A 16,747-nucleotide genomic window follows, 5' to 3' on the forward strand; every position below is an offset into this window, starting at 1 on the left:
CCACCTGCCTAGCGGGGTTCTCATCTCAGTGTTGTCTCTGAGTTGCTGAAGCACTGCAGCCCACAGCAAGTGGGCCGGAGGGTGCACTTCCCCTCCGGAGTTAAGTATAGCCGCACTTCTGCTTCCCTGATTTGAGCATTACACCCTCAGCAGCGGCCCTCGAGAAACCCACTGCAGTGTCTTCAGTTGCACAGTTCTTTGCCTTCTCTGGTCCGAAGTGTCCTGCAGGGACTTGGCAGAGCTCTGTGTTATCCCCAAAGCCTCTGCTCTCACCAAGGCAGGGGCTGACCACAGCAGAGCACGCTGGCACCCTTAGTCCTTGTGCTGGGAGTCGGGTCAGGGGAAGTCCAGTGTGGGAGCTGGACAGGGAGGGGAGCCGGGCCAAGTGTCTGTTTTGACTGTGGCTCCCTCTGACATGCAGTGAGACCCAGCAGCTGCCTTCCCCTCTGCCTGTCCCCTCTGGGTCCCCTTCCTGAGCCATTGGCTGGTTGGAGGTTTGTGGCTGCTGTTTCCTCAAAAGCCACAGCAGAAGGCAAATGTGGGGCTGAGAAATTCTCTGGCGTCTCCCTACACAGGATCTGCTGTGGCCTCCTTACTGGGTAGGGCTCTAAAGCCAGGAGACTTGTCAGACTGAGGCAGTGGCCCTGCCAGCCCAGAAGCTCTGGCTGGTGGGTGGCTCTCAGCAGCGGATGTGTTTTCCCAGGCCCACTTCAGAGCTCCCAGTCCATCTTGAGGGCACCACACGATCTTCCGCCTCCCTCCCAGGTCTCTTGAACCTTGGCCTTGTGAAGCATGCAGCTGATGGCCCTACAGTGGGCTTTGGTGTGGCCTCCTCAGTACAGACGAGGCAGCCCCCAAGTCAGATAGGTGGGACCTGCCACCCCGCAGGCAGCAGAGCAAAGCTAGCCTCAGCCCAGTTTCCCAGCTCCACCTGGCCTGGTGCTGCGTCCCAGGGTTTGGGACAGTCTTGTCTGGTGGTGTCCCTTGGCTGGACAGTCAGTCCTTGGCCTTGAGGCAGTGTCTGCTAGTGAGGGAGTGGCATCCTGATCACACGCCTCACGCTGGAAAGGCAGGCCTCCAGCTGCCCTCTTTTCCTTTAAGGCTCCTTCTGTAACTCCGGAACATTCCTCCCAGCTCCTGACACCCAGCTTTTGAAGTGCAGTCCTGAAGGGTCTGTTTTGTAAGCACCTCAGGCTCTGGCTTTGGGCAGCCTCCCCAGCCTGGCCCTGGTCCAGCTGGCCAGTGAGGGGGCGCATGGACTCTGTGGGCTGCTGCCCACAGGCCTACAGGGGGTCAAGGCGGGCGGATCTTCATCTCAGGGCTGGTTTGCACCCAGAACTGTGTTGCTGTTTTCTGTGAATTGCTGGCTGTTTCTGGGAGGGGCTCCCGTGGGGCGCTTTAGTGCACATTTCCTCTATGCTGTCTCTGGTTCATGCACTATATGGGTAAAACAATGTCTTCAGGAAAACACAATGCCGAACCCCACACAGCTGATAATGGAGAAGTGTCTTTGGTAATGGCTTCAAGACTTGGGCAACTGCTTACTTACAAGAGAGCTGGAGTCCTGGAGGGAGGGCTTGGACCACCGATCCCGTCACCCTTTTCTTTCCGTTAGTCGGGCTGGTGACTGTCTTGCAGGCAGAACGCAGAGCTGGCCAAGCTCCGGCAGGAACTCAGCAAGGTCAGCAAAGAGCTGGTGGAGAAGTCAGAGGCTGCGCGGCAAGATGAGCAGCAGCGGAAAGCTCTGGAAGCCAAGGCAGCTGCCTTCGAGAAGCAGGTCCTGCAGCTGCAGGTGAGTCGGGGCGGTGGCCGCCTCAGTGCCCTGTTCACTGCCCAGCAAGACTGTCTGCATAGCAGGGATGGGCCCAGGCTGGCCCTGCCACACTGGGCACCTGTTTCTAGCCTTGACTGGGACAGATGATGGTGTCTGCAGGGCTGGGGCTCAAACTCTTCACCTTAGTCTCCTCGGTAATAGTGATAGCTGGCATCAAGCGGGAGCTTTCTGTATACCAAGCACTGTTCTGAGCATTTTCAAGCATTAACTCAGCCACTTTTCCTTGTAACCCTATGAGGTAGGCATTGGTAGTGTCTGCATTTTTACCCATAAGGGAGTTTGAGGTGCAGAGAAGTTCAGCAACTACCTCAAGTACACCCAGCCAGGACAAGGCAGAAGCAGAATTTGAACCCCGAGTCTCGCTCTGGAGCCGTGTTTTTCCTCCCATGCTTGCCCCCACTGTGGTACTGCAGCTCTGGGGCAGCCAGATGAGCCCACAGGCTGTGGACGCGGCCTCTGGCTTCAAGGCCAGTTGGGGTTTCTTCTTTCTCAGCCTCTGGGTGTGGCCTGGAGGCCTGTTTTCCCAGGAGGGTGCCTGTTCTCCTTCAGAGGGAGGAAGATTGTCCCCCTGTCCCCAGGGGAACACGGGCAGCATGCAGCGTGTTTTCCCAGCCCAGAGGCCTTGCCTGGTGAATTCCCATCCCTCTGCTGGCCTGTGTTGGGCAGGTGGACCCCGCATAGGGCTGTTACCCAAGGCATGAGGCAGCTTGATGTCATGCCCACTTGGGTTTAACTTTTCTGGATAATGAGGAGACCCCAGTGACCCCAGGGGCTTAGGGCCCTTTTTCTGTCCCATCATTGAAACCAGGCTGTAGTGCGTGGGGGCATTAGTGCTGCCTCTTGGAAGGAACTAGAACAGACACGAAATTTTAAGAGTGATGTTTGAGCGTGTACAAGGACTAAAAGAGAACGTGGACAAAGAGACAGTTTGAATTGGGGTGGAATTGAGATGGATAATTTGGTGTTTTCTGATGTTCATGTGAAGCAGACCCACTCAGAACAGTGAGTTGAGAAGCTGTGGGGTGGGCCTGCCTATGGTTGTGTTTTAAAGGCTCCCGGATGGTTGTGGTCCATCTGGGCCTGGAACTGGACTTGGTTTGTCACCATCACGTGTCATTCCTACGAAGGATCTCGCCAGGGCCCACAGGCTCCCAGTATCTCCTGTCCTCTCCAGACTCAGGGTCCTTGTCCACAGCCTGGGGCTGGGCAGAGGATTCCCTGCTCTCCAGTCTGACACCAAAGATTCTGTGCCTGTCAAGTCTGTGATTGACAGTGAGGCCTTTGGCGCCAGCTGTTGGGTTCATGTCCTGGCTCTGCCACCTCCTAGCAAGTTATTTCAGAGCCTCAGTTTCCCCATCTGTACTATGGGCAGGATAGTAGGAGCTGTCCTGCAGGGTGACTGTGAGAGATAACCATGCTGTTACACCCAGAATGCCTAGGACTAGATCAGTGCTTTTCAGAAAAAGAGTTCAATGTGAACTCTACAAAATTTCATTCAAGATATCTCCAAGTCAGACTGGCGGTTGAGGTTGTAGAAAGTGTCTCTTTTTTGCTGAGGTGAAAATGGGGCTCTTTCCATATTGTGACTGTCCTTCCTTCACCTGAGGCCCCTTCGCTGCCAGCCAGCTCTGCAGGAATGAGGGCGGGGGTGGCCTGTGCTGACCTTCGGTCCTGGAGCACTGGCATCAGGGAGATGCCCTGCCCCTCATTGCCTGTCTCTCCCCGGACGGCCTCTTGGGGCCTGCTTGGAAGAAAGTACCCACTGAAGGTGCTGATGACATCCTTCTAGAAGAACTGAATTTTAGAAATCCGGGAGGGTCTTATGAAAGTCCCCAGCTGGCCCGCCCAGCCATGGGACCCGCTTCTGAAATTGTTCGGTGTGATTGGCTGTGCTAACAACATTCTCTTCAAGGCAAAGACAGTTGTCATCTCAGGTCTTAGGATGGAGGCCCATGGTTTCCATGAAAGATTTTAAGTTTAGGGTTCCTGAAGGTGGGTGGGTTTTTGTTTGCTTGTTGCTGGAATCAGAGTTCTAATCAATATTGGTAACAAACAGAAAACATGTGCGGTCAGTCTCCCTGCAGTCTGAGCTGGAGTCCCTTTTCTTAAAGAAAAAAGGCAGCAGTAGCTGGTGTGTTTTCTTCCAGTCGTGCAGTGACCCTGCCCTATGTATCTTGGTCGAGGCAGAGGTGTGAGGGTGTTGGAGCCGGTGGGTGCAGGGCAGGCTCCTGCCCGGGACACTTGGCAGAGGAGAAGCAGGTGTGCATTCTGGGAGCAGCTTGCAGTCACTCCTTTCTTTTGTTTCTTCCCTAGGAGTTGGTACTGAGTAATCCCCTGCTACGTTCTAATGCAGAAAGCACTGCCCATCCTAAAGCTGCCCCCAGTTTTCACTGCACAGTACACGTGAACCACGGCCTAGTGGCCACATCCTCGGCAATGGCTTCACTGGCTCCAGCCACGCCTCTGCCCGGATGGTGCTCATCTGAGCAGTTACCTCAGCTCCAGGTTGTGCAGCCATTGCCCTAAAAGAAAATGAAAACGGATGTGGATGGGATCAGCTTGGTAAAGGCATTGACGAGGGATAACTCACAGCCTGTTATTCAAACAGCAGTCATCTGTTGATGCCCCTCTTACCTGGTTCTGCCCCCAGACAAGCTTGTTAGTGAATAATCAGTGGTTGGGCTCTTTGGAGAACTGAGTTCTCCAAAGGGCTGGTTAAATGGAGGCCTTGGCCAGCACTTCTGCTCCAGTGTGTGGGAATCCTTCACAGGTGAACGAGGGTGTCCTTGGAGCACCGATTGGGACTGCCAGAGCCTGCCTGACACTGAGCCAGGAACTGGGCAAACACTGAAGCTCTGTGTGGCTCCGTGTGGCTCCTAAACAAGGGTGTGGTGGGCCTGTCTGTCCTGAGTGAGGAAATGTCTCTGAGATACTTTTGAACTGTGTGAAATTGCCATTTTTATAGGTAAAAATCGTCAAACACTGACAATTTCATGTGGTTCAACCTAATATTAAGAACTAAGAGCACTGCCCTGTAGCGTGATCGCAGTGGTGCACCGTGCGTGTGTGTGTGTAATGCATGGAGCTGCAGGTGGGAGATCTGCCAAGCTGTCCCCCACCCGGGAGAGGAATCGAGGACTGGATTGGGAAATGTCGCTAGTTTACTCTGAATCCATATCTTTGGACTCTTGCAGTAACCACGTCTTCATGAACCACTTGAGAATGTAAAAATAGGGACTCAGAAAAGAACTGGGAAGTGAGTGTGGGTCCCTGGCAGCTGCCTTCTCCCCATGAAAGGGTTCTGGCCGAAGTGAAGCCTGTGCGGGTTCTAGAGCCTTGAGGGATGCATTTCCTTCCCGCGTGGACCAGAGACTGCACGGGGCTTTGGTGGGGTAAAGAGCTCTGTCCGCCTCCACCGCAGAGCCGCTGAGGGCCTGGTCCTTCCACGTCCTCACTGCTCCACTCCCCTGCCTGTCCCCAGGCGTCCCACAGGGAGAGTGAGGAGGCCCTGCAGAAGCGCCTGGACGAGGTCAGCCGGGAGCTGTGCCGCGCGCAGAGCAGCCACGCCAGCCTCCGGGCGGATGCCGAGAAGGCCCAGGAGCAACAGCAGCAGATGGCCGGTGAGGGCGGCGGCAGTGGGGTTGGAGGTTTAGTGCAGGGTGCTGGGTCTGCATGCCGGCCCAGCCCCACTGCCAGTGCCAAAACTCAGTGGGTTAGGCCTGCTGGAGTGAGAGCAGCACAGATCCCTTGACTGCCCCTCAGAAAGTCTAAGAGCAGGGGATTATGCCCAGTCAGGGGCTGGCAGGGGGCACAGTCAGCCTATAGGCGCAGTCCAGAGGTGCGGGGGTGGAGCTGCGAGGATGGGACCTACAGGGGCTAGAAGTAGGGGGCAAGGCCTGTAAGGGCCTGGTGTGCATGGGGGCAGGGCATATGGGGGCGGAGGGCACTGCTTCCCTCCCAAGCCTGGGTCCACAGTGGCTGTGGGTGAGCCAGGGAGATCCTGAGGCGTCTCGGCTAAATGTGTGTTCTGGGCCTTTCTACCCTCCCAGCTCAGTCAGCCCAGGAGGCCAGGCGGCATTTACAAGCTCGTGGTTCCCTTGCTCCAGTCGATCATGGAAAGGGTGACAGGGATGGAGGGCCAAGAGCCCTTGGAGAAAGGGAGCTGAAGGTGCAGTGAGAGGCCCGTGGCCCTTGGCTCACTGGTGCTTCCCGAGCCACTCCCCAGGCCCAGCACTGCCGCGGGTGCCGGGCTGGGCTGGACTGGGGGTTCCACGGCAGGGTCACCTGCAAGGACGGGGTTGCACAGCAGGGCCCTCTCCACAGGGACTGTGTTCAGGGCAGGGTTGGCAACTGTTGCTGTGAGGGATGGATGGTGAATGCTTCTGGCCAGTCTCTGTCACAACTGCTCAGCTCTGCCACAGTGGGCAAAAGTGCCCATTAACACCGGGTGAACAGAGGCGCCCGGCTGTGTTCAAAGAAAGCTTCATTGATATCACTTGGAAAAATGGAGATTGGGAGGCACGGCCCCAGCTTGCCGGCCCCTGCTCCAGAGGGCTGGACATGGCTTTAGATTGCGTGGTCCTGGAGACTCTCTGAGGCAGGAGGGGATGCATGGCAGAGGCCAGCACAGGGCCCGGAGTTGGGAATGAACTGACTTGGCCTGTGTGAGAAATGGGCTAACAAGTGTAGCTGGAAGGAGAAGGCTGGTGGCAGGGCAGGGCCAGGTCACCCTCCCTCTGAGGAGCTTGGGCACTGTGGAAAGTGTGACAGAAGTGCTTGGGGCAGGAGATGAAGTGGTCTCATGTGCGCTTCTGGACGCTGGCACCAGGTGGAAAACAGACCAGAGGGGCAGGAGTGGCCCATGGAGACCAGGGATGAGGCCTTGCAGTTGTCGAGGCCCAAGGCAACAGGGCAGGGCCCAGGTGGCCGCAGAGGTGCTGGTGAAGAGGGCAGCTTGACAGATGGCGGGTATGGGCTCGTAGGCTTCAGCAGTGGGCGAGGGAGGAAGATGAGGAGTCCTGGGAGGTCAGGATGTTGGGTTTGCGTTGTCGAACTAGAGCTTCATTTAGAAGTGGCAGATGGCAGAGCCTGGGGTTGGGGAGAGTGCAGCCTCAGAGGCATGAAGATGACACTTGGACCCACAGGACTGTCTGAGGTCACCTGGGGAGGAGGACGCCTCAAGGGGAGAAAGGGGCCCAGGGCAGAAAAGTCACCCCCTGGCCTTTTTCGACTGTGAAGAGGTCTTGGGGGTTGGGGGAGACCCAGCCAGGGAGGTGGGGGAGGTGTGGCAATGGGGTCCACTTAGCCACTTTCTAAGGAACTTCTGGTCTCGGTAAGAAAAAGAGTCTTCTAGAAGATGAATCTTTAAAAGCCTCAGCTGGAGTCCATTTCCACTCTCTGTCATTTTCTCATGAGTGTCCTGAGAGCGTTGTATTCTACCCTGACGGTTCTCAGAAGTGATGCCAGAGTGGCACTTTCCTCAACAGCTAACAAGAGGCCCCAGTGGTCAGTCGTATGTCTTAAGAGCCCCAGACACACAGAGGAGGTGGGAGGAAGCCCTTGGTGCCCCACATGTGCTAAGAGGGCAGCAGTGAGGGCATCCTCCCCACCCCCCGGGGTTTGCAGTCTCTTAACTTCTCTCGTTTGCCTTCCTCTGCACCAGAGCTGCACAGCAAGTTGCAGTCCTCCGAGGCGGAGGTGCGCAGCAAATGCGAGGAGCTGAATGGTCTCCGCGGGCAGCTCCAGGAGGCCAAGGCGGAGAACTCCCAGCTCACAGAGAGAATCCGTTCCATCGAGGCCCTGCTGGAGGCGGGCCAGGCGCGGGACGCCCAGGACGCCCAGGTCAGCCTCCTGCCTGGGGCCACGGGGAGGAAAGGGAACTCATCCAGCAGGTGGGTGGACTAGCCCCGCTGCGGGAGATGAGTCTCCTGGAGACCAAGGAGCTTTTTGTTTCTCATTCCAGGCCAGCCAGGCGGAGGCTGACCAGCAGCAGACTCGGTAAGCTGGGGAAGCACCCTGCCTACTCACTTGAGCCTCAGCCCGGGGGACCAAAGACCCTTGGGGGCCAGGGTTTTCAGGAGGGTGCTCAGGTCCTCTGCAGAAGAGCCCCTTTCAGAGGCTCCCTTCCCTCCCCCATCCTCCGATGATTAGAGGACGGGGGACAGGCCTGGGCGGGAAAGAAGGCGGCCTTGCAGAGAGCTTCATGATCACGTCGTTCGAGTGGCCTCAGCCAGGCGGGAGCACCCCCTGCCACCTGCCGTCCGTCCATCCACCCGTCCATCTCTCTGTGGGAAGGGACTGACTGGTCAGAGGTTCTGTGTGTACGAGTAAGGGATTTTAGGGGCTGAGGTCAGGAACTCTTAACAGGAAAAATGGTTGCACAACCCAGAATGGCAAACCCAGGCTTGCTGCTGGAGCACAGGTTCGAGGCATCGGGGCAGAGCTGGCAGCGTCTCAGGGTTGTTTTCCTCCATCTGTGAGGTGACGTCACTGCTGGCCAGACCTTGTTTTCCCTCCGTGTCAGCAGCACCAGCGCCAGGCCATGCTCGGGGAGTGTTTGTTTGCTGTTGCTAAGGCCGGAGCCAACACCTGGGTGGGGTGGCTCGAGTCGGGGCCGGAGTCCTCGTGACCGTCACTTCTGGGGCTCGCCTCCTGTAGCACATGCCCACAGTCTCGGGAGGCAGGTCCTGGCCGCCATGGCTAGGGGTCCATGCAGCAGCAGGTGGGGGAGGCATGGAGGGTATCCTGCATTCCCTTGCATACAGTCAGATGCCATCAGTTCACAAAGTTCCCTTGTCCTGGCCCTCGTCACCAAAGAAGCACCTCCCCTGTGTGCCTCTCAGCAGAGGCAGCTCCCCAGGCCACAGTCCATGTTCCCTGGCATTGGGCTCTGCGGCCTGGGGACTGGGAAAGGAAGCCAGCCACCCTGAGGGCCCAGAATGACCCACAACCAAACCTTGTCCACCTTCCTTTCCCAAAAAGCATGGGCAAACTTTGTTTCTCCTGGTGGTGTTTGTTGGGGTAGAGAGGTTATTGTTTTGCTCTGTGTTTTAAGATCAGATTCTTGGGCCACACAGCATATTACTAGGATAATTAACTCATGTTGTAGTTAGGATCAATTTGAATTTTCTTGCATCATGTAGATGTGTCTGGCAGAAATTGGTGCTTTTATTTCCTTCTCAAACAGTTGATCTGAAAGTTGTGTGTAGGCTGGGCCATGCTGCTCTGGAGTAGAGAGGAGTGATTCAGCCCCAGATATTCTGGAACTCGGGCAGTGGCTGCCAAGGGCGTGATTGTCAGTGTGTCCTTGCCACTGGCCTGCTGACGCCTCTTCCTTGGGGTCTCATTCTTTTGGGGACGCTCTTGGGGTGATTTGCCGGCGGAGGCTGTCACATGATGTGGGGATTGGAGGGAAAAGCTGTGAGGGCCCCAGGAGAGCTCTGAGGGCAGGGTCACGATTCCACCTCTTCTGAAAACCCAACTCTCCGGTGTCACCAACTGGGACTCTGGTGACAGCTCTGGGGTCAGTGCTCTGGATGGGGGGGAGGGGAGGGGGTTGGGGGCTGCTCAGGCTTCCCTGGGAGCTCACACTGCGTGAGGTGGGGGCAGCCAGAGGGGACTGTCCCTGGCCAGATGGTTCAGCCTCGAAGGTGCTCCTCCCTGGATGGGGCCTCAGGTGGGATCTGTGGGGGCTGTAGCCCCTTGGAGCCTGGGCGGTGACCTCTCTGTGTCCCTTCAGCCTCAAGGAGCTGGAGTCCCAGGTGTCGGGTCTGGAGAAGGAGGCCACCGAGCTCAGGGAGGCCGTCGAGCAGCAGAAAGTGAAGAACAATGTGAGTGCGGCAGGCACAGGCGGGGACGGACGGGCCAGGGCAGCATAGGTGGGGCCGGGAAAAGTTCTGCTGTGTGGCATCCACTCCGGACTCGGGAAGGCCGAGCTTGTGTTTCTACACCCCATTGTGCTGTGGGGGTCCAGGGTCTGGGGGGTGCTTCTGCTCACCCCGGAGTTCCACCAAAGACCCAGGGCTGACTGCCTGTAGATCAGCCTGTGCCACTCGCTCAAGTGTGGAGTCATCCCTGGGGTGGGGACAGTGTGCCGTTGGCCTGGCCTGAGTCACAGGGTCACCCTAAGTGGGGATCCTGGTCCCAGGAGAAGGGGATGTAGAAGCTGGGCAGGTGGCATGACTGCTGTCCTGGTGTGGCCTCGGCCACACCCTGCTGCCCCCTTCTCACAGAACCGGGCTTGCTGGCTGGCCTGGTTGCTCCCTGCAGAGGCTGCAGCTTCCCAAGGCAGGCCCTGACCTTGGCCTCCCTGTGCCAGGCTCCGCCAGAGCTGGCCCGAGGGATCAGCACTAACCATTTGGTGGCAGGAACCTCTTCCCTCTGAGGACGCAGGCTGGCCCTCCCTCCTCTCTCTGGCTGGTGGTGTCTTCACCCTGTGCCATGCTGCCCACCTCTGGCTACGGCACCCAGGCCTTATGTGCAGGCACCATGGTCATGGGCCAAGGAAAGGGCCTTTTGTCCCGTGGCGGGTCCTCTGTGGGCCAGGGTGGCATCAGGGAGGGTCTCTGGGCCCTGTCCTTTCTGACACCAGCTTAGGCAGCTCATGGGGGATGTGTCAGCGACTGACCAGCTCAGGCTGCTGACCTTTCACCTGTGTCCCCTCCAGGACCTCCGGGAGAAGAACTGGAAGGCCATGGAGGCACTGGCCACGGCCGAGCAGGCCTGCAAGGAGAAGCTGCACTCCCTGACCCAGGCCAAGGTCAGAGCCCAACCACACTCACACCCTTACCATGCAAAGTGCACTAGGATGCACAAATGCACTAAGACGTACAGACGCACTAGGACACCAGATGCACTAGGACGCACAGGTGCACTAGGACAAACACACAGAGGCACTAGGAACGCATAGAAGCACTAGGACGCACAGACGCACTAGGATGCACAGAAGCACTAGGACGCACAGACGCACTAGGATGCACAGACGCACTAGGACTCACAGATGCACTAGGACACACAGGCACTAGGACAGACACAGGCACTAGGACGTACAGACGCACTAGGACACACAGACGCACAGGTGTACTAGGACGTACAAAGTGCACTAAGTGCGCACAGAGTGGCCTTGACCTCAGAGCTCCTGAGTCCACACCAGACCACGGCTCTACATCCGCCTCCCGCTCCCACCTCTTTCCCTGCCCTCCTTCCCTTCTTCACTTGCTCCTTTCCAAGAGAGGGATGGGGGTGCCCCCTTGATGGGCTTCTCCGTGCCGGTCCCTCTGGCGGAGGGTACAGAGCTGCTTGGGTGGGACTGGAGGCAGTGAGCCTGAGGCTGCACTCTTTGTGACCTTTTTTGGTGTTATTTCTGTTGTGTGTCCTTTTGTCGGGGTAATCCTGCTGCTTGGGCCTCTGAAGTCATGGCCGGGGGGCTCTGTGAAGAGTCTTCTTTTTGGGACGGCGTCTTGCTCTGTCGCCCAGGCTGGAGTGCAGTGGCGTGATCTCAGGTCACTCCAACCCCTGCCTCCTGGGTTCAAGCGATTCTCCTGCCTCAGCCTCTCAAGCAGCTGGGATTACAGGTGTGCACCACCACGCCCGGCTAAGTTTTGCATGTTTTGTAGAGATGGGGTTTTGCCATGTTGGCCAGGTTGGTCTCCAACTCCTGACCTCAAGGGATCTGCCTGCCTTGGCCTCCCAAAGTGTGGGGATTACAGGCGTGAGCCACCACTCCCAGTCCCATGAGGAGTCTGTAAGTCACAGAGGGGAGGACATTGTTTGCAGCGAGCACTCGGGGAACAGAGGCTGCGTTGGCCCCGCGCTCCGTGCTGTCCAGGTGGGGCGTGTGCAGGCGTCTCCCGGTGTCTGAGCCCACGGGTTGCCTCTGGGGTGCTGGGCCGTCCAGGAGCCAGTGAGGAGGCTCTGGCCAGCAGCAGCTGCGACTAAAGGCCCTGCCCACACTTGGAGGTCACACACATTTTCCTACCTCATGAAAGGGCCTCCCCTCCCAGCCTCCCTCACGGAGAGTATCTGCCCCAACGGCAGGAGCTTTGCAGTGACTCCCAGGAAGCCTGAGGGTTGCATCAGATGAGGACCACTAGCTAGGGCAGGAGGTGAAGGATGGCTTGAGGTCGCCCTGTGAGAGCTATGGTTAGACTCCTAGAATCTTGGCCTTGTAGCCCCCAGTGACCTCAGAGACTGTCTGGCTACCATGTGGTAAATGAAGCTGTGACCAGAGATGTCACCTGACTTGATTGTGGTCACACATCCAGATAGAAGGTGGCCTCTGGGTCTCCAGCTTGCCGTGACTCACAACTAGAGGCCTCGGTGGTCATGAGGTCAAGGGTCCGCATGGGTCACAGGCCCTACCTGTGGATAACTTGGCCAGCCAGGAAGGGCCCGCTTCTCAGGTGTGCGTCAGGCCAGAGGGCGCTGCGCTCAGGCTGGGTGTCCGATGGTCAGCATCCTTCACGCACATTCCAGGACTCTGCTTGGGGGAGTTACACTCCATCGGCTCTGATCCAGATGGAGTTCCTGGGGCCTCCCTGGGTCTTAGGCCAGGCCTGTCCAGGTGGTGGCAGGGCCAGACACAGGCTGTTACTCCAGCAGCCACCCCCTCGGGGTGTGGGAGGGCCCAGCTCTCTCCCCGGGGACACTGTGGTCCTAGGCTTTGCTTCATGATTCCCTCGGGCCCCCTTTGTTTCCTTTTGTTTCCTTTTCTTTGCTGTGCTTTGAATGGGGGCCGCTGGCTCTTCGTTGAGGACCGAGGGGGGTGTCGGACCCAGCATGGCACAAGGTGCAAAGTCACTGTCTCCTCTGAGTGAGTGGGCTTCTCCCTCTGCAGAGGGGGAATGCTGGTCCTCCCTCTCCAGGGTGGCTGGAGATGAGCCTCTCTGGGTTGCCCCTTCCTGGCTGCCACTAGCCCCTAACCATGGTGCTGCCAGCAGACGCACCGCTTCCCTGCCTTCACCCCCATCCCCATCCCAGCTCTAGATTCCAAAACATTGGGGGCCGTGAGTGTCCTCCCATCCCTTCTTCCTCCCCTGGCTCCCACATATCAACTGGGGCCCCCCCAAATTCCCCCACACATGCACACATGCCCAGAGAGCTCGGGAAGTGAGAGCTGGTGGAGACTGTCCCTGCTGGGAGATGTCCCGGGAGCTGGCACCTGCCATCTTGGCCTGACCCAGTGTGCTCCTTTCATCAGAGCTGAGTCTGTTTGAAAATGGACCAGACACAGGCTGGGTAACCCCTCTGCTTACAGTCAGCCCCATGGAGCCTCATCTTCTCCTTTGATTCTTGTCGCTTCCCTGAAGAGCTGAGGATGTGCCCTTTCTGGGGCAGAGACCTGGGCATATCAGTAAAGACCTGGGGAGGTGCCCCACACCTCCACAGCTGAACACCTTCCGCTCTTCCCCACCCACCCCCTAGGAGGAATCGGAGAAGCAGCTCAGTCTGATGGAGGCGCAGACCATGGAGGCCCTGCTGGCTCTGCTCCCAGAACTCTCTGTCTTGGCACAACAGGTAGGAGGGGAAGGTGGTTCCCGGGGACCTCACAGTTCCCAGGGAACGTCCCCGGGTCTCACCGAATGTGTTTCGTTGCAGAATTACACTGAGTGGCTACAGGATCTCAAAGAGAAAGGCCCCACGCTGCTGAAGCACCCGCCAGCTCCCGCGGAGCCCTCCTCGGTAAGTGTGGCTGCCTGGCAAGGGTCCTCTGTCGGGCTCCCCTGTCCCCAGGAAGAGGGGCTGCCCCAAGTCATTTCAATGGGAAGCCAAGAGAAGAACCTTTGTGTGTGGCTAACTAAACGCCTGTTCTTCCCTCTCTCAGGACCTGGCCTCCAAGTTGAGGGAGGCCGAGGAGACGCAGAGCACACTGCAGGCCGAGTGTGACCAGTACCGCAGCATCCTGGCGGAGACGGTGAGCACTGGGAACCTGTCAGCTGGGCATCCCGGGAGGCTGCAGGGAAGGAGAGCTTCGGGGCCTGTGGGGCAGGAGGTGGCCTGGTGTTTTGGAAAAGCCCACTGGCCTTGTGACTCTGGGCCCCGTTCTTCGGCTGCATGGTAAAGGGAATGGATGGTGCCCTCTGAGGTCGTCATTGTGTCTAAGCTGAAGAGAGAGCCAAGGTGAAGGTTTGGGGCCGGCCTCTAAGCTGGGGAAGGGGAAGGATGGGGTAAGCAGCTGGTGACTGCCAGGTTGAACCCCCTTTGTGACTCTAAGAGCAATGCCAGGTCCAGCCCTGCCACTCTCTGGCCGGCCCATCCTGTGCTCCTCGTCCTGGGCTGCTGGCACACTTGGTGCTGATGGCAAACCCCGGCAGTAACAAGCGTCCTAGTGGTCCTGTGCAGGTCAGAGACCTCATTTCCTTGCGTGGCACTGCAGCCACACTGGCCCACTGGCCAGAGGACCTCCCTCCCAGGACAGTGGCTGCCTTCCCTCCCCACCTAATGCTGGCGCTCATGAAGTCAGCAGGGGGAGCATGGCAGGTCACCAGGGCTGCAGGGACAGGAAGATGCAGTTCTGTGGTGCGGGTCCCGGGAGGAAGAGGGCCCTGCCTCAGCTCGGTTTCCCCCCAGGAGGGCATGCTCAGAGACCTGCAGAAGAGCGTGGAGGAGGAGGAGCAGGTGTGGAGGGCCAAGGTGGGCGCCGCAGAGGAGGAGCTCCAGAAGGTATATGCAGCCCTGCCTGCCTCCCGGCGCCGTGGAGCACATGAAGCCCAGGGGAGAGTTGACAGGATTGTCTCTTGTCACCTGTGAGACTCGTGTGTCTCGGTGGGGCTTTTCCACGACACCCTATGAAGCACAGTTGCGGGATGACAGCTCAGTCCGTCCTCCAGGAGGCCCCCGCCTAGGAAGGCACTGCCAGATGGTGCCAGGGTGACCGTCCCAGCTGGGCGGAGTGGGCATCCCCGGGGCTTCCTAAGTTGGGTCAGTCCTGTTCGGGTCCCAGTATGGCCTCGGAAGGAGACACCCCCAGGTGCTCGTGTCTGACGGAGCCTTTCCCTTGCTTTGTAGTCACGGGTCACAGTGAAACATCTCGAAGAGACTGTAGAGAAGCTAAAGGGAGAACTTGAAAGTTCGGACCAGGTCTGTGCTCTGCTCAGAGAACTCTGTCTCTTGTCCCGGGAGCCTCTTTGGAAGTGACATTAATGCGGAGGGCACTTCACTTATTTCTTCCTCATGGACCGTGTGCCTTAAGAGAGGCATTCTCTCTCAAGCCAAGGGATCTTGTCCATCCTGGTTTTCCTTAATGAGAGACATTTACTACCTTAGAGGACCCTGAGACCCAGCCACGGGCCCTGTGCAGACCTGCCCAGCCCTGGTGAACAGGGCTCCTGCCATGGCCTTCACAGTCAAGGTGGCCCCACTGCCCCCTTCAGACGCCACAGGGAGCCCTGGAGAAGGTACCCTTGGTACCTACCTTTGCAAGTAAATCTAAGAGCATGTCAGTCCCCAGGAGTGCCCAGGTGCAGCCTGCCACTTTCAGTGAGGGGCTCCCTTGCCGCGAACTAGTTTCTCGTTGCTTGGTAGCTGGTGGGCCTCAGGGATCTCCCGAGAGCCCTCACCTATCCCAGGGCCATCCTGCTCCCTGAGGTTAGTGCCCTTTGAGCAGAGGCTGCTGGCGCATGCGTGTGCATGTCTGTGTGTCTGTCCAGGTGAGGGAGCACACGTCACATTTGGAGGCAGAGCTGGAAAAGCACATGGCAGCCGCCAGCGCCGAGTGCCAGAACTACGCCAAGGAGGTGGCAGGGGTGAGTCTGCCCCGCAAGGAGTGCAGCCCCTGCCCAGCAGAGCTGCGGTCCTCCCTGAGCTGCTCCTCAGCCCTGTGCGAGCAGCTCTCGTTGACATAAGCCTTGAAGTCCGAGTCCTCAGGTATTTGCCCAAAGCCTCGCAGGCCCCTCATTGGGCTGGCAGGCCTGAGGTGTGTCTCAGGGCAGGTTTCAAAAAGGCAGCCTCCCAGCCAGGACAGGGGCAGAGCCAGGCAGCCCTGCCCTGAGGGAGGCGTTTGACATTCTAGGCTATCCCTCCGCAAGGGGACTCTCTGCCTGGCTTGCTGATGTCATATCTGGTGGGGAGTGGATTTAGATCTGATACTTTTTCTGCCCTTCAGAAGCAGAAGCACAAGCCCAGTATCCCAATTCTGGTTTAATCTCAAACTTTTGGGCCAGGCACAGCGGCTCATGCCTGTAATCCCAGCACTTTGAAAGGCTGAGGTGGATTGCTCGAGGCCAGAAATTCGAGACCAGCCTGGGCAACACAGCAAGACCCTATCTCTACCAAAAGAAAAAAAAAAAAAAAAAAGCCAAGCACAGTGGTGGGCACCTCCAGTCCCAGCTGCTTAGGAGGCTGACGCAGGAGGATTGCCCAAGAGTTCAAGACCGGCGTGAACGACAGATTGAGACCATCTCTAAAAAAAAATCATCTCAAACTTTTGGCCCTTTTTTGCCGGAGATAATCAGTAAACATTTGTGAAGGCCTAAAAGAGGCATGCAGTGAACACCATTCTTCCTAAGTCCTCAAGAAAGAAATTGTAGCTGTAGGAAGCCTGGTGAGCCCTGTGCCGGCCCGATGCTGTGACCCTCCTCAGGGTTTTGGTTAAGTGGATGTATTAGGTTCTGTTTTGGCGCTAACTCATGGTGACTGGTTTTCTCCTTTTCTCTCCTTTTTTCCCATCACCTGCCTCTGTTTTCTCCCCAAGCTGAGGCAGCTTCTCCTAGAATCTCAATCTCAGCTCGATGCCGCCAAGAGCGAAGCCCAGAAACAGAGCGATGAGCTTGCCCTGGTAGGTGGCCTCCATGTCCCCATGCCAGGAGTGGGACCTGGGGCGTTGCATGTGTGAGATGCATTTGCCAGTCATGCATTTGTGTCCACTCAAAGATAAACAAAGCCTAGGGAAGGGACAGTGTCACCCGTTGAGAAGCA

At 57.8% G+C, this 16,747-nt stretch overlaps 1 protein-coding gene across 1 annotated transcript in view; it reads left to right on the top strand.

The window, feature by feature from the left end:
* Positions 1-16,747, top strand: part of RRBP1 (ribosome binding protein 1) — a 68,539-nt gene that overhangs the window by 47,062 nt on the left and 4,730 nt on the right. The window contains 13 exon segments of the mRNA XM_032142810.2: positions 1,639-1,792; positions 5,316-5,454; positions 7,497-7,675; positions 7,797-7,831; positions 9,573-9,663; positions 10,500-10,592; positions 13,256-13,348; positions 13,430-13,513; positions 13,656-13,745; positions 14,402-14,494; positions 14,840-14,911; positions 15,481-15,576; positions 16,524-16,607. Of these exon segments, the coding sequence (XP_031998701.1) occupies positions 1,639-1,792; positions 5,316-5,454; positions 7,497-7,675; positions 7,797-7,831; positions 9,573-9,663; positions 10,500-10,592; positions 13,256-13,348; positions 13,430-13,513; positions 13,656-13,745; positions 14,402-14,494; positions 14,840-14,911; positions 15,481-15,576; positions 16,524-16,607 (1,303 nt within the window).

This window comes from Hylobates moloch, unplaced genomic scaffold (genome assembly GCF_009828535.3).
Source record: "Hylobates moloch isolate HMO894 unplaced genomic scaffold, HMol_V3 SCAFFOLD_21, whole genome shotgun sequence".
Classification (NCBI taxonomy): domain Eukaryota; kingdom Metazoa; phylum Chordata; class Mammalia; order Primates; family Hylobatidae; genus Hylobates; species Hylobates moloch.